Source organism: Corvus moneduloides, chromosome 5 (genome assembly GCF_009650955.1).
Source record: "Corvus moneduloides isolate bCorMon1 chromosome 5, bCorMon1.pri, whole genome shotgun sequence".
NCBI classification, from domain to species: Eukaryota; Metazoa; Chordata; class Aves; order Passeriformes; family Corvidae; genus Corvus; species Corvus moneduloides.
In genome coordinates this window covers 875,026-895,336 of record NC_045480.1, presented here as the reverse complement: position 1 = coordinate 895,336, position 20,311 = coordinate 875,026, and the positions used below count along the sequence as shown (strand labels likewise).

The 20,311-nt window shown below is 50.1% G+C and overlaps 1 protein-coding gene across 9 annotated transcripts in view; it reads right to left on the bottom strand.

Moving 5' to 3' along the window:
* The window catches only part of EXOC6B (exocyst complex component 6B), a 272,126-nt gene extending 252,069 nt beyond the window's left edge, over window positions 1-20,057 (bottom strand). For 4 of the 9 annotated variants that reach the window (XM_032108406.1, XM_032108408.1, XM_032108410.1 and 1 more), the window contains exon 1: window positions 19,880-20,056. In XM_032108406.1, the coding sequence (XP_031964297.1) occupies window positions 19,880-19,992 (113 nt within the window). In that variant the 5' untranslated portion in view covers window positions 19,993-20,056. Of the gene's footprint in view, window positions 1-19,879 lie in introns of all 9 variants that reach the window. The other 5 variants (XM_032108409.1, XM_032108411.1, XM_032108413.1 and 2 more) reach the window with 2 other exon arrangements.
* Window positions 20,058-20,311: the final 254 nt, after the last annotated feature.

Genomic DNA, 20,311 nt, shown 5'->3' with positions numbered 1-20,311 from the left:
TCCTGCTCCAGCCCTAAAGGTGCACACAGACTGGGATTTGGCAGCGGGATTGAAAGCAGTTTGGGGCTCTGGGTTCAGCCAGGGAAAGGGGGACTGAGGGGTGCCGGAGCAGAACTGGGATCTGCTCTCCACCCTCATGGATCCTTCTGGATCGGGGTGAATTCCCTGGGGACAACCCAGCGTCCAAGGGAAGGGAATTCTGCCACGACCACCTCATCAGGAAACGAGCCCTCTGATCCCAGGGTTCTCCCCCAAAAACAGCCTCCAAAGCCACGTCACCTCCAAGCAAAGGCTGCCACAGGCAGGAGCCGCAGGGGAGGGAATTCCACAAACCTATGGAATACATTCCTCCAAGCCCCACCCCATGTGGGGATTAAAGATCCAAATCCCCTCTCCCATCCCTTTGCACCTCTGGCCTGTCGAACACGGAGCCCTTCAGAGCAGTTCCGATGCCTTCCTCGAGAGGAAAAAATAAACTCGTGACTTTTCCTGTTTGGGAAGTGGGCAAAGAAAGGGAAAAACACCGGAGCACGCTGGGCCCGGCTGGAAAAAAAACCTAAGAAAGCCCCAGCCCTCGGCACAGGATGTGTAAAAATAGGGCTGCTGATAGGATCGGGACAACCCAGGGCTCCTGAGTCCCACCTTCCCGGCTTGGGAAGGGACACGTCCCTCTCGCCCAGCCCCGGGTGGGAATGCCGGTGGGAATGCCTTGGAGCAGGGAGAGAGGGATTTAAGGAACATCTCAAAGCTTTGGGAGGGCGCAGGGGGTGATTAAATCAGTTTGAAGCAAGCCAAGAGAAATTAATTCCAGTGGTACAAGGATCACCTCTGGAGAGCTGGGGAAGAGAGGGATCCAGGGGCACGTTCTAGCACATTCCAGGGCCTAAAGGGGCTCCAGGAGAGCTGCAGAGGGACGGGGGCCAAGGCCTGGAGGGCCAGGAGACAGGGAATGGCTTCCCAGTGGGAAAGGGGAGCTTGGGCTGGGATGTTGGGAAGGAATTGCTGGCTGGGAGGGTGGGCAGGGGCTGGGCTGGAATTGCCAGAGCAGCTGGGGCTGCCCCTGGATCCCTGGGAATGCCCGAGGCCAGGCTGGACACTGGGGCTTGGAGCAGCCTGGGATGGTGGGAGGTGTCCCTGCCCATGGAATGGGGTGGGATTCCAGGCCCCTTCCCACCCGAACATTCCATGACCCACATCAGGCACTCAGCAGCAAACCTGGGCAGCTCCTGGTTTTACCCATCCCTGGATCATCCCTCGGCTTTTCCCAGCCCTCCTTCCCCATCCCAGCTGTGGGGAAAAAGAATCCCAAAGCCAAGGAAACCCCAAACTGTGCCCACAATCTCGCCCCGCAGATCCCTGGAGCAGCTCCACCCCGGGATCCTCCGCCCATCCCTCAGGATTGGCTCTTTTCCCCAAATCCAGGCAGCGGAGAATTCCCAGCTCAGGAATTCCAGGAGCTGCTGGGAAAATCCAGCTCTGCTCGGGAGAGCCCAAAATGCACAGCAGGAGCTCCCTAAGGAGCACGGGAAGGGTGGCAAAGGGAAAAGCGGCCGGGAAAGGAGGAGGGGAGGGATTGGGGAAGAGCCGGGCTGCCCAAATTCCATCTGGGAAAAGGGAAACTCCGGAGCCAGGAGCAGGGGCAGCCTTGGGGGCACCTCAGACAGAGGGCAAAATACCGACAGCGTTAATTAATATTTGATGTGGATATTGATACGGAAATGGATATGGATATTGATAATTGTATTTGTATTTTATGTGCATGACATGCCTATATTGATATCTATATTGATATCTGTATTTTATGTGCATTACATGTTTATATTGGTATCTATATTGATATCTGTATTGATATCTGTATTGATATCTGTATTGATATCTGTATTGATATCTGTATTTCATGTGCATTACATGTTTATATTGATATCTATATTGATATCTGTATTTCATGTGCATTACATGTTTATATTGATATCTATATTGATATCGATATTGATATCGATATTGATATCGATATTGATATCGATATTTTATGTGCATTACGTTTATATCTATATTTATATTGATATCTATATTGATATCTGTATTTCATGTGCATTACATGTTTATATTGATATCTATATTGATATCTGTATTTTATGTGCATTACATGTTTATATTGATATCTATATTGATATCGATATTGATATCGATATTGATATCTATATTTTATGTGCATTACGTTTATATCTATATTTATATTGATATCTATATTGATATCTGTATTTCATGTGCATTACATGTTTATATTGATATCTATATTGATATCTATATTTCATGTGCATTACATGTTTATATTGATATCTATATTGATATCTATATTTCATGTGCATTACATGTTTGTATTGATATCTGTATTGATATCTGTATTGATATCTGTATTTTATGTGCATTACATGTTTATATTTATATCTATATTGATATCTATATTTTATGTGCATTACGTTTATATCTATATTTATATTGATATCGATATTGATATCTGTATTTTATGTGCATTGCATGTTGATATCTATACTGATATCTATATTGATATCTATATTTTATGTGCATGACAAGTTTATATTTATGTCTATATTTATGTCTATATTTTGTGTATGACATGTTTATATTGATATCTATGTTGATATCTATGTTGATATCTATGTTGATGTGCATGACATTTAAATGGATATTGATATGGATATTGATATGGATAATTATAATTATATTTATATTTAATGCGCATTACATATCTATATTTCTATTTCATGTGCAGTACATATCTATATATTGACATTCTTTACATTTTACGTGTTTTGTATATTTTTATATTTTACCTGGGGTTTTTTGCATTTTTGTGTGCACTGTATATTTCTAGTTTTATACTTTTGTGCATATTATATCTTTATAGCTGTATAATTTACTTGTACGATATATTCACATTATTTTCTATATTTTATGCGTATTATATAGATTTTTTTTTTTTCTATATTTTATGTGTATTATATATTTTTATATTTTATTTCTATTTTTTATGTGTATTATAGATATATTTTTTTTAATTGTATTTGTATTATGTCTATTAACGGGTTTATATTTTATGTGTATTACAATTTAACGTTATGTGTTTGTATATATTTATATTTTTATATCCCTTATGTGCACTATATATTGATAATTTTTATAACTTTATGTGCGTTGTATCTCTCAACGTTTTTATATTTTACATGTATTAGATCCATCTCCATTTTTGTATTTTTATGTGCATTATATATTTATAGTTTGATATTTTACATGTGTTATACATTTTTGTGTGTATATTTATAGTCAATGCATTATATATATGAATATTTTTATCTTTTACATGCATTATATATTAATATTTTATAATTTACAAGTATTCTGAATTTTAGGTTTATATATTTATATTTTACATATATCAATATTTTTTATATTTTATGTGTATTACATATTTTATGTGTATATATTACACATACAAGATACGAATACTTTTATATTTTCCATCTATCACATATTTACATCTTAATATTTTTGTGCATGTAATTTATATCTTACATGTGTTATATATCAATATTTTTATATTTTATGTGTATTATATATTTATATTTTAAAAAATTTATATTTTTCTATTTTTACGTGTACTATCCATTTATGTGCATTATATATTTAAATTATATATAAAAAATTATATTTTTCTATTTTTACGTGTACTATCCATTTATGTGCATTATATATTTAAATTATATATAAAAAATTATATTTTTCTATTTTTACGTGTACTATCCATTTATGTGCATTATATATTTAAATTATATATAAAAAATTATGTTTTTCTATTTTTACGTGTACTATCCATTTATGTGCATTATATATTTAAATTATATATAAAAAATTATATTTTTCTATTTTTACGTGTACTATCCATTTATGTGCATTATATACTTAAATTTAAATTATATATATAAAAATTTATATTTTTCTATTTTTACGTGTATTATACATTTTATGTCTATACATATTTCTACTCCACATGTATTACCTACATTAATATTTTTATTTTACATTTCTTATCTCTTTCTATGTGTAGATCTTCATATTTGCCATGGAATAGATATTAATATTTTTATATTTTCCATTTCTTCTGTATTTATATTTCTATAATCTTATGGGTATTGTATATGTTTATATTTCTTACATTTTTATGTGTATTACTGGCTTATATCTATTTAAATATATATTTTCTATCAACTTTTCTATGTAACAGACAGAAAACGCAGCGAACTCAGCGCGGGCGCATTAAACAAATACCAGACAGGAGCTACCACTGGGGATTACCCTCATTAATTATCAGCTAATTAAGAAATTACAACTAAAACAGGAAGGAGAAGAGGAGGAAAAGTTCCCATCTGAAGGATTTGCAGCAAAGATTAAAAAGTCAGTGGCACAAATTAAAAACCGGGGCATAAATTCAAATATCAATTGAATAAATCTAAAAATCAGCTGTATAAATTAAAATACCCGTCATAAATTAAAATATCCGTCATAAATTCAAATATCAGTTGCGTAAATTAAAAAAATCAGATGCATAAATTTAAAAATCAGCTGTATAAATTAAAATATCAGTGGCATAAACTAAAAAAACCAGCAGTATAAATTCAAAAACCAGATGTAGAAATTCAAAATCAGTGGTCTAAATTTTAAAAATCAGCACCTAAATTAAAAGGTCGGTTGAATAAATTAAAAACTCGGTGGCGTAAATTAAAAACCGGCGGCATAAATTAAAACCTGAGCGCTACAAAATCTGCTGCCAGGTGGGAGCAGAGGGAGCCCCGAGCCACGACTGAGCCTCTCCGGAAAAGGAAACGTCCCCCAGGAGCAGGGAAATGCCTGGAATTCCTCGGGATTTCACCGGTGCGAAAGGGGCTTCTGAAAACAAAAACTCATCCGAAAGCCCCGGGACCTGTCAGGGCCCACAGGGATGGAACGAGAGATCCCACAGCGGCCTCGGAATCCTGGAGCATCCTGATGGGAAGGGACCCACAGGATCGCGGATGCAGCGCCCGCCCCACCCCGACGATCCCCGCGGGCATCCCTGGCAGCGCTCCCGGAGCTCCGGCAGCCTCGGGAATGGCATCATTCCCTGGATTCCCGGAGTAGGAGCAGGGGGCTCCAGCACGGAGCTGGTTCTGAACGTGGGATGGCTGGAGTGCCATGGAACGGGAGAGTCATGCCAGGGAATCGCACCCAGGGAGCGCCAGGGGATGCTGGAGAAATCCCTGCGGAGAGAGGCGGAGAGGCTGTGGGAGAGAAGGGGAATCCATGGAATGGTTGGGTGGGAAGGGACCTTAAATCCCATCCAGTTCCAAGGACAACTCCCACTGTCCCAGCTGGATCCAAGCCCCAGTGTCCAGCCTGGCCTCGGGCATTCCCAGGGATCCAGGGGCAGCCCCAGCTGCTCTGGCAATTCCAGCCCAGCCCCTCCCCACCCTCCCAGCCAGCAATTCCTTCCCAACATCCCAGCCCAAGCTCCCCTTTCCCACTGGGAAGCCATTCCCTGCCTCCTGGCCCTCCAGCCCTTGGCCCCAGTCCCTCTGCAGCTCTCCTGGAGCCCCTTTAGGCCCTGCAAGGGGCTCGCAGCTCTCCCTGGCTCCTTCCCTTCTCCAGGGCAACATTCCCAGCTCTCCCAGCCTGATCCAGAGCAGAGGGGCTCCAGGCCTGGAGCAGCTCCGGGGCCTCCTCTGGGCTCTCTCCAGCAGCTCCACGTCCTTCTGCTCTTGGCCCCAGGGCTGGGGCAGCTCTGCAGGTGGGCTCTCACCTGAGGGGGCCCAGGGACAGAATTCCCACCTTTCCTGCTGGGATCAGCCCAGGGCTGGGGGGTTCTGGAGCTTTTCATCCATAAACATTCCCAATCCTGCTCCCAATCCATCCTCCCCCAGCCTGTCCCTGGCACTGCCCAGCCCTGTCCCTTACCCTCAGCTGCTCCCACCAGCTCCAAACACAAAAGCACCGGGATTTCCACACGGAATTCCCGCTGCCAACACCTTCCCAGTGCTCTGCTCCCAGCAGGACTCTCTCTTCGGGATCATTTCTCTCCCTGACTTTTTGCCACTCCGAGTTATTTTTCACAGCAGCGTCACCCGGGCCGAGCTCGGCTCAATCTCCACTTGCACTTCCTGCTTTTATTTCCAGCTTCCATTTATTTTCCTGCCCCGGGCACTGCCTGCAGCCTCTGCTCCGCAGTTTAACCCCACGGAGGATCCAACCAGGGCTTGCTGTGATTCCCTCTTCAAGCCTGAGGGCTCGGAGGACACTCAGGGAGCAAATCGGGCTCTTGAGCACCGACACCCCTCAAACTTTGCATTTTTAACTCCGTCATTATTTATTATGACTCAAAGTTTCCAAGAAAAATTAAAGCCCAGCCTAACGAGAGCCCAATCTGGAGCAGAATTTAACCGAGAATCCTGCATTTTATAGTTCTGGACCAGAGCCAAATCAGAGCATCAGCACCAAAAATGATAAAGAAAAAACAAAAAATCATTCTGATTTTGCTCTCAACCTGGAGGACCTAAAGCTTGTCCTGGGTAAGACACAGAGACCCATTTGAGGGGGAAAACCTAAAAAACTGAGCCTGAATCCAAACCAAGCTGCATCCACATCGCAGCTGCGGGAATGATTTGGAATTAGGTGTTAAAAAGCCATAACCTCACCTGTATCTCCAAAAGACAGATGATTTTAAGGAAAATAAGAAAACAGTTTCATTTCAAGGTTACTTTGCACAGATTTGGGAGACTCAAACAGGAATAAAATTAGATTTTGCTTCCCAGGAGAAAATATTCCATCCAACTTCACCCTGCCAGAAATTTAGGTTAAGAAATAAAATCCAGAAATTAAGATTAAGTGTAAAAACAATATCAACATTTCATGGCAACGAGGCCCAAAGAACTGCTGGGTTTTTCCTCTCCCACTATTTTTAGCAGGTTTGACCTCCCTTGAGCTGCACAATAATATTTGAGGCATTTTCCAAAAACACAAACAGCCCTGACGTGTTTTACTGAATCCATGGATGTGTCATCCCTCGAGTTCCCTTCCAGCACCTATTTTGGAATTCTCTCCCAAGGAAAGGCGGGCGGGTTTGGGTTTGCCTGGCACAGCTCGATCCATGGCATGGCACCAACTGGAAATGGGCATTTTGAGCTGCTGATTCCCAGGCAGGAGACAACCGGGAGCAACGTGGGATAGCGGAGAGCGGGAATTCGGGATTGGGGGATAAATCCAAACCCCAACCTCGGTTTAAAGAGAATTTCACTACAGGGAAAAGGAGGAAGAGGAGAGGGACTGGGGCCAAGGCCTGGAGGGCCAGGAGGCAGGGAATGGCTTCCCAATGGGAAAGGGGAGCTTGGGCTGGGATGTTGGGAAGGAATTGCTGGCTGGGAGGGTGGGCAGGGGCTGGGCTGGAATTGCTGGGGCTGCCCCTGGATCCCTGGCAATGCCCAAGGCCAGGCTGGACACTGGGGCTTGGATCCACCTGAGATGGTGGAAGTGGATGAGCTTTAAGGTCTCTCCAGCCCAATCCAAGGGATGACGAGCAGGAAAATCCGGGAGATTAAAGGGTCAGTCTGGGATTTTCTATCCTTACTGAGGGAGCTGAGCTTGGACTTTCTCTTTCTTCCAAAGGTGACTCCTCCCTCCTGCAGGAAAATCCCCCCAGGTTGGTTCCTAAGCCAAGACTGCAGGAAAATTCCCTCTGGATTGAAAATCCAGAGGTTTCCTCCATTCCCATGCCAACACTTGACCCTTCCTTGGTTCATCCCAGTCCATCACATCCCATATCCCACAGCAGCTCCCCACTCCTGACCTGTTCCAGGCCTAGCCCAGCCCTCCTTACACCCCGTCCTAACCCCATGTCCTGCAGCACATTCCCACTGGGCCATTCCCACACCTGCACAGCAACAGCTGGGAAATACCCCTTCAACAGGCACCACCTTTATCCACAGCACACATTCCCTTGGGATTCCGGCCACGTCTGCAGCCGTGTCCCTGCCCCAAAGCCCTGCCTGGAGCTGCCTCCACGCTTCCAGCAACTCCTCCTACTCCGCAGCTCCGCACTTGTCAGCAGGAGAGGGGAAAAAAGCTCCTTACCCCCATCCTCTCCCTTTCCGTCCCTTTGGAATGGCCGCGAAGGAGGAAAAGAGCAGAAACCAACGCTTGGCTTCCCAGAGAACCTTTTATGGGAAAACCTGGGACATCTCTTCCCATCGCTGACAGATTTTAAGGAGGAGGTTTTGTTTGCTCTTTTTGTGGCGAGGGCAGAGCTGAGCCCTGGTCCCATCCCACACCCCTCTCCCTCGGCACCCTTGGCCCCAGCTGGGTGGGCAGGCAGAAGAAAACCATTAAAACAAAGATCAGTAACGGGTCACTAAAAATTCCCCAGGATTCCTGGGCCAGCGTGGGGGATTCCCTGCCCTGGCAGAGGCTGGAGCTTGACGCTCTTTAAGGTCCCTTCCAGCCCAACCCATCTGGGAGGTCCGGAACAAAAGCCCCCTCTGCAGACTGGGACCTTTCCTTTGCTGCACGCACTTGAAAATCCCAAAAGCGCCCAAACAGCAGGAATGGGACCAGGCTCATCCTCAGCTCCCTGAGTGCCTCTGGCTGAGGATTCCCTGCCCTGCTGCTCCCTCGTGTCCCAGGGCCTGGAAGCACCGTGCAGGGTGTTTGTCCTGCCAGCCCCCGCAGCAGAACCCATCATCCCTACGCTCATTTTCCCAATCCAAACGGGTTTGGAAGCAGAGGGAGGAAGTTCCAGCAGGCAGCACACCGTGCATCCTCACTCCTGCAGCAGCCTGGGCATTCCCAAGAAATCAGGGAATTATTTAGAGCTGGAAAATACTCACAAGGATCAACAAATCCAACTCCTGACCCCGTACAGGGCGACTCCAACAATCCCACCCTGCCCCCGGGAGCTTTGGCCAAATAAATCTTTGCAATGACCCAAAGCCGCACCTGAAGATTTATTAAAGGAGGTTCTTTCTGAAAGCACAGCCACAGGAAATCCTGCAGAGCCTGAGCTCCTGGATCCAGATTTTTCAAGGAATTATGGCCCTGGGGATGGAAGCATCTTGAGCAGAACAGTGTCCAGCAGAAGGGTCAGCCTGGAGCAGCCGCAGCCCTGGCCAGGGGTGACAAGGGACCGCTCTGGTGGCAGCACAGCCCGAGGAGAGCCCTTCTGGTGGCTCCTTGAACCCACAGAGAGTCTGGACAGCTGCTCCCTGGGAATCACAGAATCCCTGAGGTTGGAAAAGACCTTTGAGATCATCGAGTCCAATCACAAACGCAGCAGCACCAGGGCCACCACTGCCCCCCGTCCCCAAGTGCCACATCCACAGGGCTCCGAAATCCCTCCAGGGATGGGCACTCCACCCCTGCCCTGGGCAGCTGTGCCAGAACTGGACAGCCCTTTCCAGGAAGGAATATTCCCAATATCCACCCTGAGCCTGCCCTGGCCCAGCCTGAGGCCGTTCCCTCTCCTCCTGTCCCTGTTCCCTGCCAGCAGAGCCCGACCCCCCCGGCTGCCCCCTCCTGTCAGGGACTTGTGCAGAGCCACAAGGTCCCCCCTGAGCCTCCTTTGCTCCAGCCTGAGCCCCTTCCCAGCTCCCTCAGGAATTCTCCAGCCCCTTCCCAGCCCCGTTCCCCTCCCTGGACAGCTCCAGCCCCTCAGGGTCTCTCCAGAGCTGCCCCCAGCACTGGAGGTGCCCCAGCAGTGCCAGCACAGGGACGGGCACTGCCCTGGCCCTGCTGCCACCCCGTGCCAGGGGTGTCACACACCTGCATGAGCAGAGGGAGCCGAGATTCCAGAGGGACACAGGGACATCCTGGCCCCCCAAATACCACCCTGGAGCTGGGATAGGCACAGGACACCACCTCCTACTGAGGGGACCCTCGGCCAGGCCAGTGTCACCACTGGTCCCCAGCTCAGCACCGGACAGCCCAAGGGAAGCAGAGCCAAGCACCCTCCAGACTCCCAGGGAAGCGATTCCCAGAATCCACCTCCTCCACGGGGTCACCTCCCCATCCCACTGCTGCCAGACCGTGCCTGCCCCAATCCCAAACCCTTCCCACCCTGTAGGGCGCGAGGGAGCCATGCCAGGATTCAGGGTTTGGGATTGCCAAAGGATTTCCTTCCCAGAGGATAACCCGCAGCGGGAAGTGCTGCTCCTCCATCCCTCTGAGGTGCTAACAATGGGATAAAACACCCAAACCTCGCTGGGAGCAGGGATAAAACTGTCACCATCCCGCATCCCAGGCAGTAACAGCACTGGGGGGTTCCACCCCTTCCCTAGCCAAAAAGGGAACTAGAAAGGAGCAGCTACAAGCGTTAAATGCTGGTGGGTGGCACGAAGCTGCTCCAAAGCCGTTTCTGTGCTCCCAGGTGCAACTCTGAAAAGGGAATTTCAACATTCACCCCCCCTCACCGGGGTTAAACAGCAGCGGAGGAGAATTTCAAGGAATAAAGAGACAAAAAAAAATTTCCCACTCTGGAAAATTCAAGAGGCTGGAGCGCAGCTCAGCACACGTGCAGAGCAATCCACGCCAACAGCAGGGCCGTGTGAGCAGCTAATCAGTTAATATCGGAATAATGAGGAGCTGCTTCAAACATCAGGAGCAGGAAAGCTGCCAGAGAGAGGGGGTGGGAATCAAGGAAAACTCTTCTACGTGACTGGGCAAAGCAGAAGTAGGAATTATTCTATTTTTGATGGAACAGTTAATAAATATGTAAAAAGTACAACAGAGCAATGGAGACAAGAGATCCTCTGGGTGGCATTCCCACATTTCCTTCACCAGGACTCTCGCAAGGAGCCAGCCTTGTTAACCAGGGCGATCTGGACACCCAAGTGCACTTGAATGTTGCAAACTCCCAATGAAAATGCCATCATAAATCTCCGCTCCCGAAATCCAGCGCTTCCCGGCGGCTTTGCGCAAGGGAGGAACACGGAGCTGACATCGTGCAGAGGACACAGAACCATTCCTTGGACCGGCTCCAAAGCCAAAAAGCTGCAAAGGGAGCAGCACTGAGGGAGGATCAGGTGACAAAGGGACAAGGGAAGTGTCAGAGGGACACTGGCAGGGGACAAAGCCTTTATAAATCCTTTGAAGCCCCCCAGAACTGAGGGGCTCCAAGGGAAGCGGCGCTGGAGGGGGGGACAGCAGGGCCACGAGTCAAGGTCACAGCTCAGCTCAGAGAGGGCAAGGAAAAGAGAAAGCAAAGCAGGAAAGATCCCTGTGCCCCTTCCCACACCTCCAGGCAAATCTGCATCCCGATCCCTCTGATCCTTCCAGAATCATCCCTGAAAGGTGAGAGCTGTGTGAGGAGCGACAGCAAGAGCAGCAGCAGGATAATGAGCCATCAAAGCAGCTCTGCCAGGGAAAAGAGGGAATTCATTAAAAACCTGCGGCTAGGGAGGCAAAAAAAAAGATGAGTGAGTTAAAATTCCTCCTAACACTCTGTGCCAGCCTAAACCCGGTCCTAACGCGCTGTGCCAGCCTAAACCCGGTCCTAACGCGCTGTGCCAGCCTAGACCCGGTCCTAACGCGCTGTGCCAGCCTAAACCCGGTCCTAATCCTCTGTGACAGCCTAGACCCGGTCCTAATCCTCTGTGACAGCCTAGACCTGGTCCTAACGCGCTGTGCCAGCCTAGACCCGGTCCTAATCCTCTGTGACAGCCTAGACCTGGTCCTAACGCGCTGTGCCAGCCTAGACCCGGTCCTAACGTGCTGTGCCAGCCTAGACCCGGTCCTAATCCTCTGTGACAGCCTAGACCTGGTCCCAGCAACCAAAGCCACCAAATTTCCACCCTAGAGGAACTAAAGACACAACCACAGAACTCAGCACTCCGAAGGTTTCAATGGGAAAGGATTCCAGTGGCGAGGGAGGAGTGGGGGAGGAAAGATCCATGGCAAGCTTCCGGCCAGAGAATCTCCGGCACAAACTGCGCCCAAAGCCCACCCTGGAAACCCCTGGAAGGACGTGGCTGCGTTTGCTGTGTCTCCCTGGAAAAGCAGCACTCCTCCATGCTGAGACAGGATAACTCAGGAAAGCTTTGGATGCAGGAGCATTCCTGGGATTTTCTCCATTAGGGAGCACTTCCTTCGTCTCTCCGTGCTGCAGTTTCAGCCCAGATTGCAGCCCTGAGCTTTTCCTCATCCTCCCCAGCCCATGACGGATTGTGGGCCTGTCCTGCCTTCCCCAGATGAAGCAATCCCGGCCCTTTCAGTCTTTTCCCAAAGGTTCTGTTTGCTCTCCTTTGGGACAACGATTCCGACTCTCAGCTGCAGCCCCGGCCCGAGCTGCCAGATTGTGGCATTTATGGGGGAAAAGGACAAAAATTCCTCAAACCACGCAGCCAGAAAGGCAGAGAGGAACAAGTCTGTGGGGGTGGAAACCCCACGGGACTCTGCCTGCACCGGGATCAGCAGCCACGCTCCCGCTTTTCCACAACGCCCTCCGAGGACGAGCTCAGCTGCCAGCTCGGGATGAGATACTGCAAAGTCATCCCAGTGGCAGCTCCGGGGACATCCAAACGCAGCAGCAGAGCAGCCTTTCCCCGAAATTCCAGGGAAATCTCCCCTTTCAGCTTATCACCCCTCAGCACTGCACTCACTCTCATAATTCCCCATGCTCCCAAGAGTCTGCATCCCATGGAACAGGAACACGGATTTGCCAAGCTGTCCCCCGCTGCCAGGGATTCACGGAATTCCAAAAGGGAAGGGACTGGGGTGAGAAAGAAAATCCAGGGTATAAATAATGGAGCAGTGCAATCTGTTGCCTTTGGATTGCAGCAGGGCTGGGAGAAAAAGGGGTTCTGGAATTACAGGGATTCACATCTCGGAGCTGTCTGCAGAACCTCAGCACTGCCGAGGGGAAAGTGTCCCTAAAACCTGGGTATTCCTTGAGGGAGAGGTAACAACGCTCCACACATTAAGCGAGAGCAGCCCTGTTGGGGTCCCTCCCCTGCGCCCAGATCATAAATGCTGACTATTCCCCAGGAGAAATTCCTGGTATTTTTTCAGGAATTGCAGCAGAGCTGGGAGAAAAGGGTTTATGGGAATTGCAGGGATTCACCAGCTCTGTCTGCAGAACCCCAGCACTGCTGAGGGGAAAGTATCCCTAAAACCTGGGATAACTGAGGATAACCCTTCAGGCAACGATGTCAGTGCTCCACACACTAAACCAGACCAGCTCGGATCATAAATGCTGACTATTTCCCAGGAGAAATTCCTGATTCTTCTTCCTCCCCACCAAAAAACTCGGGAGCTGCCCAGCATCAGCCAGAGCAGAGGGAATGAGAACACAATTCCAGCAGCACTGCAAGGAGCTCTGCTTCAAAAGCCACTCAATTACGGACCCACGAGGAGAGGCCTGGGCTGGTTTTCAGGAGAGAAAAATCAGGATTGGGATTTTTTTTTTTCCTGCAGATTCCCTGTGTGGGTGGCAGGAAAATGGGCTGAAAGATCCTTCAAAAGCTCCTGGGAGGTTTTTATGAGCAGACAACTTAGAGCTGTTGCAGGCAGCTTCCCAAGCAAGCTCAGTGGCCAGCACTCTGTGTCTAGACAGCCTCTGCTGCTGCTTCTTTGCTGGGAGTTGATATTCCATGAATTACTGCCCAGCAAAAAGGGATGGGGCTGATGGGAGACGGGATTCATGGAGCTGAGACAATGTCAGAACCACTCAGTGGCATTGTAGCTCTCAGTGTTCAGCCTCAGGGGGTTTTACAGATCCTGGGGATGGCTTTTGGGTGATTTCAATTCCTGCTGTGCCTGGGACCCTCAAGAGATGTTTCTCAGTCCTGGCATGAGGAAGGGAAAAACCCCAAAGCCGGTCCAGGCTGTCCTTCCTCTCTCCTACCCTGATGGACAAAGCCCAGCAATCCCAGGGAAGGCTGTCCCAGGAGACACCAGAAGTTCCCTCTCCGCTCCGGAATCTCCCAGGGGAGCCGTTCATCCAGAGGCTGCGGCTCCTCCTCGTCCCACATCTGCACCACAGACATCGTCCTCGTGTCACCCCCACAACAAACATCGGGCCAGCCTGGCCCCCTCCTCCGCAGCCTCCAGCTCCAGGGGATGCTCCTGCTCCCTGGGCTCCGTGCCGCGCTTCCACGGGCTCCGGGAACGGCAGGGAAGGGACACGGCCGGGCTCGGGGTGTGACAGCACCGCTGGAAGGCAGAGCAGCGCCTGCCCCGAGCGCCAGTGCCAGCCTGGACACCGGGAAGCCACGACCAAGGCCGAGATGAGGTGGAGGGAGCAGATCCAGCTGGGACGGTGACTCCCGGGAGGCGGGAACAGGGACACAAGCCCTGAGCGAGCCCCAGCAGGGTCCACGAGCACGGACCAGGAATGGAAGGAAGGGAAGGTCCCCTTCATCCCAAGGCTGATCCAGGCTCTCCTTCTTCTCTCCTACCCTGGCAATCCCAGGGAAGGCTGTCCCAGGAGGGATCAGGAATTCCCTCACCGCTCCCCCACTCCGGAATACACCGGACACAAACCCAGCTCTGTGCCTGCCTGGACAAACTCCCCGAGCTTTTCTAAACCCAGACAACTCAGCCCTGGCTCCGTCCCTACCAAAGCCCTCTCTCCCATCCCCACACAACTCCTGGAAATCCGGGATACCCCACAGGCAAACCTTCTTTAGCCGGGCTATTTCTCCACCCAGATCCATTTTCCATCGGAATCTATCGCAGAGCTCGTGCCAAAGGCACAGCTCCCAGCTTAGGAGATGCTGGGGGCTCAGGAAGAATCCCAGCACTTGCTCAGCTCCATCCCCAAGTTTCTAAGGGAAAAGCCTCAGTTTTCCAAGCTCAGCTCCAGAATCCCGGATGCCCCAGGGCTGTCAGAATTCCAACTCAGCTCCTTTGGAAGCTGTAGGAGAAAATAACCCGGAGAACATTCCCTGGCCAGGGCATCAACCCCAGCTCAGGATTCGAGAAATTCCTGGCTGGGAGGGTGGGGAGAGGCTGGGCTGGAATTCCCAGGGAAGCTGTGGCTGCCCCTGGATCCCTGGGAGTGCCCAAGGCCAGGCTGGAGCACCCTGGGACAGCGGAAGGCGGGTGGAACAGGATCAGTGAAGGCCCTTCCCACCCAAACCATTCCACGACTCCCTGACCTGTCAAACATTCCATTCACAAGCCCCATAATCCTAAAAAATGAAGGCAGGAGGACCTCGAGCTCCTCCGTCTCAGCTGACCTGGGCACAGGCAGGGAACGGCCATGGAATGATGCTGGAACAGGGAACGGGCATGGAAAACCCCAATCCCGGCCCCTGGGACGGAGGAGGAATGGGAATAACTGCAAAAGGAATTTGGGAACACGGCTGAACCACGGGGCTGCTGTGAGCCCAGGCAGGAGCTGCTCAGCACAGACACGACCCCAGCTGGGCTCCCGGCTCTCACCCCGGCAGCTACATTTACATTTAACAGAGCTTCACTAGAGATAATAAAGAATTTAAATATGCAATTTATTGTTCCTTTATATTATCTATTATATGTGGTATTATTATATATTAAAAATTATTTTTATATTAAAATATTTTATATAAATATTTATTATCTCTTTTATATTTATATATTATATATGAAGATTTATAACTATTCATATATTATGTTCATATTATATATTACTATATATATTAAATAGCATATTATATATAGTTATATGTATTAACAATTATATTTATATATAAATATTTATATTTATCTATATTCATATTTAGTTATAGACCATTATATATTGATATTTATATTTATTTCTATATAGTATACTATTAGAGATGATATAATATGTATTAAATAGTATACTATATATTATATCTATTAAAAATTATATCTTTTTATATAGATGTTTATATCTTTTTATATAGATGTTTATATCTTTTTATATAGATGTTTATATTATATCTATTTATGCATTACTATATATATTTATACTTATTTTATATATACTATATATTATTTTATATTATATATTCTATAACATTATTGTAGAATAAATTATTAACATTCTTTATATCAATTTTAATTACTATTAAATAATAATTTAAACAGCTGAACAATTCTATTGACCAGAGTTCCAGATCTGGATGGTTTTACACAAAAGCCCAGCCTGGCTGATTAATCCCCGATTTTCCAGCAGGACTCTGGGAAGCACCAGCCCCGACAGGACCGATAAAGCCCGGAGCACCAAGGACCAGCCCGGAAAGCAAACACACACCTCCGAGGGAACAAAAAGCAGGGGCGAGCTGCTCTGCAGAGGACACAAAAGCCCCGAATCGGGCAGGGAATAACGAGGATCAGCCGGGAATGCCGAGCCTCGCCAGCACCTGGCACTGCGGAGAGGCAGGAAAGGCGCAGGGACACCCTCCAGGCCAGGGATAACTGAGCTCCAGGGATAACCGAGCTCCAGGGATAACCGAGCTCCAGGGATAACCGAGCTCCAGCGAAAGCACCCCGAAAGGGACAATTCCTGCCAGAACGGAGCAAAGGCAGCTCCAGCCTCTCAGGGAAAAGCTGAATTTTGCAGCACGATGAGATTTTCTCATCATTTTTTTTTTTTCACAAATTTTGTGGGGTGATGAGATTTTATCTGAGTTTAAAGTAGAGAGGAGACACGAAAATGTTGTGAGCGCACCTGTGCGGCCTCCCAGGGCGGCTTGAACTCATCAGGCGCTGATTAAAAACCTCCTGAATTTATCAAACGCTGCTTAAAAATCCTTCATCAACTCCCAAAAGCTGCCGATGCCACCCGAGAGCAGCCCGGGGCTCTCGGGAGGGACAGCCCTGCGCAGCCCAAGCTGTTTAAGCAGAGAGGAGATTAAGAAGTGACTTAATCCGGGCTGAGCCTGAGGCACGAGGTGCCAGCGGGTGCTAAAGGACGCTGCAGAGGAGCACAGGCAGGGAAGGACGGCAGAACGCGCCCAGGCTGCAGCCAAGAGCTGCTTTTAGAAGATCTGAAATTCAGATATCACAGGGACAGCCCTCGGAGGCCAGGCTGAGCACAGGGCAAAGGGGGGAGGTTACAAACCCCGTTTTATGGGGTGCCATGAGAAAACCCCACTGTTACCCATCCCCACTCAGCGACCAGGGCCGGGATATCACCGACTGCCCAAAAAGAAATACAAACCCAGCTCAAGGGGACAGAAAGAGCAACAAACTTCAATTAAATGCAATAAAAATGAGGGCGCTTGGGTGTCAGAGTTCAGCCAAGAGCTGGTTTTAAGCCAGGAAGTTTCTCTTCCCCTACAAGGTTTTCCGGCCCTGCAGAATTAAGGGATTCTTCAAAACCCAGACCAAGAGGGGACCCAAAATTACTCCGTAAAATCAGGTGTGAGGGAGAGAGAGGGAAAAAGAGGAATGAGACCAGCAGAAGGGAGCGGAATTAGAAGCAACGGGTGGAATTAGGAGAGGCTGAAAAGCAGCAAAGACATCCCAGCTTTGATTCCAGGAGCATCACAGAGCTCCCCACAGATCCCCGAGCTCGGTGTCCTCCAAACACCCCATACCTGGGGGGGGGGGAAACAGAGCCCTGGCCCAGCTCCTCCCAGCCCCGGGACTGGGGCAGCGCTTCCCTGGGTCCCAATTCCCATTTGGGAAGCAATTCCTGTCTCCCAGAGCTGCACAATGGAGCCCCCAGAGCCAGAGGGGGAGCAGGGCTGGAAGGGACTTCAAGGAGGAACCTCCTCCTTGCCCGGCCCTAGGGCAGCAATTGCTGCCCTCAGCCTTTCCCATCCCCCAAAGCTCTCCCTGCTGGCTGGGACACGAACCCACCCGGACAGATCGAGGGCTGGGCCCTGCAGTTCCCCTCTGAACCCCTCCAGCCCCCAGGAACATCTCCGAGGAGCCAGGAACTGACAAAACCCCAAATCTGCAAACCAAGGAGACCAGGAACTGATAAAACCCCAATTCTGCAAACCCAAAAGGGCCAAGAACTGATAAAACCCCAAATCTGCAAACCAAGGAGTCCAGGAACTGATAAAACCCCAATTCTGCAAACCAAGGAAGAGCAGGAACTGATAAAACCCCAGTTCTGCAAACCAAGAAGACCAGGAAATGATAAAACCCCAGTTCTGCAAACCCAAAAGGGCCAAGACCTGATAAAACCCCAATGCTCCAAACCCGAGCAGCAGCAGCACCCCGGGCACTCCAGCCAGGCTCAGAGCTGTGCTCTGGGAATGCTGGTCCTGGAGGAGAAGCCAGCCTGGCTCCTGGACACACAATTATTCCATGATGCCCACAAGAAATGAGTCACCTTTTTTTTTTTAAAGAAGTTTCCACCATCCTCTTCTCCTGACTCTCGTGTTTACCCTGAGCTGCTGCAGATTAACCCCAAATCCTTGCTGCTCGTTCATATCCTCACACCCAACAGCAAATGAATAAAACCCAAACCTCTCCCAGCCCAGACACTCCGAGTGTTTCTCCTGTGGGAATGCAAAGCTCCACATCAAGCCCAACTCCTCACCTAACTTTAATACCAAGAAACAAGATCAGCTGCACTTCGTCCTCTGAAATGGAAAAAAACCCACCCACACTCTTCATCCCGGCAGTTCCCACCCATCCAAACCAGTTTTTGAGGATTAATAAATCTAATTCCCAGCACCTCCCGCTGTTCAGGTTACCTTGAAAAGTTTCCCGGGAGAGCTCCGGGAAGAAAACCGCGAGAACTCCAAATAAACGAAGGAATGGGGAACTCAGGAGTGACTCCAGAGCTCTGCTGCTCCACAGATTCAAGGCTCTGCCACTCGAGCTCCGTGCCAGCGCTGCAGCACCGCTGCAAGTCCCACAGCTCCGAGCCCCTGCTTTGTAAAGAGGCCCCAGGAACGGCTCCAAACCATGACTTGGGGAAACCGAAGGCACAGGAATGAAGGGGTGCGAGGGGGGCTCCAGCCCTGAGTGCACCCAACCATCCCCACCTGGCACCGATTCCCTCCCTGGCAGCACCTGGGGCTGACGAGGAGCAGCTGAAACCCCAAATTCCCCTCACAACAGGCACCAAACTCGGCCCCGAATTTAACTCGGAGATAACGCAGCTGTTCCCATTTTAACCCGAGTATTTTTGTAACGCTCCTGTCTCCCCCCTTCTCTCAGCGATCAGAATGTGGCTACAAGCAGTTATAAATATCCTCTCTCCATTCCTACCGCCCCTAATCCAGGGGATAACGCACACACCTGCGCTCAGACAACATTTTGGGTGGATTCAAAGCTCTTTGGAGAACTTCTCCATCACTTTAAAGGCGGGGAAGGAGGGATGAGTTATCTCAGCATCTCAGGGCAGCGATGCTGACTTGGTCCAGCAAGCCCGAACAGGGCTTAGGTGCGGATAATTGATCTAAAATAATCGCATTTTTTGAGAAATCGGGTGATTCCTCATCGGACACACCTTTTAGATTAACACTACAGAAGCCACTGGGGCAAAAGCTGCCCTGCCGCACAAATAAATCCCCAAAGAACGGCAGATGCAGAGGGATGGATGGAGCAGGGAAGGGGCAGCGCTGCCGGGCCGGGGCGGGCTCGGCACCCCGCGGACGGAGCGGGGCTGTCCCGGGGCGGGGGGCGCGCACCGGGGGAAGGGGCTGGGCGGGAGAACAAAGGAGCCGCGAGCAGCCCGAGGGGTGCCCGCTGCGGACGGGACCGCGGCGCGGCCGAAGTGACAGAAACCGACAAAGGGCGCGAGCGGCTTTCCCAGAGTAACTCCGGCACAGCCCCGGGAAACCCTCCCCATCCCCGGAGCTCCGAGGAGCCGCAGCCGAGAGGGACAAGGATGCCCCGCTCCCCCCGCGGCTCCGGGCAGGGCGCGCACCTGAGCGTGGGGCCGATGCAGGCCGTGTCCGTGCTCTCGATCTCGCGCAGGATCCGCTCGTGCTCCGCCGCCGTCTCCAGGCTCTCCAGCTCCGCCATCTTCGGCCGCTCCATGGGGCCGCTCCACCTGCGCGGCCCCGCCCGGCCCGGCCCGGCCCCCCCCGCCGGGAGCGGCACCGCCGGGGCTGCTCGGCCCCGCTCCGCTCCGCGCGCGGCACCACGGGACATGTAGTGCGGGAGGGGGCCCCGCCGTGCGGCACCACGGGAGATGTAGTCCGGGGAGGGGGGAGGTGGGCGCACGGAGAACCACGGGAAGTGTAGTCCGAGTAGGGCCGGGTGCGTGCGGCACCATGGGAGATGTAGTCCGGGAGGGGGCCGGGCCTGCGCGGCCGCTCCGCCCAACGAGGGGGGGACGGACCAGGGGCGGCCACGG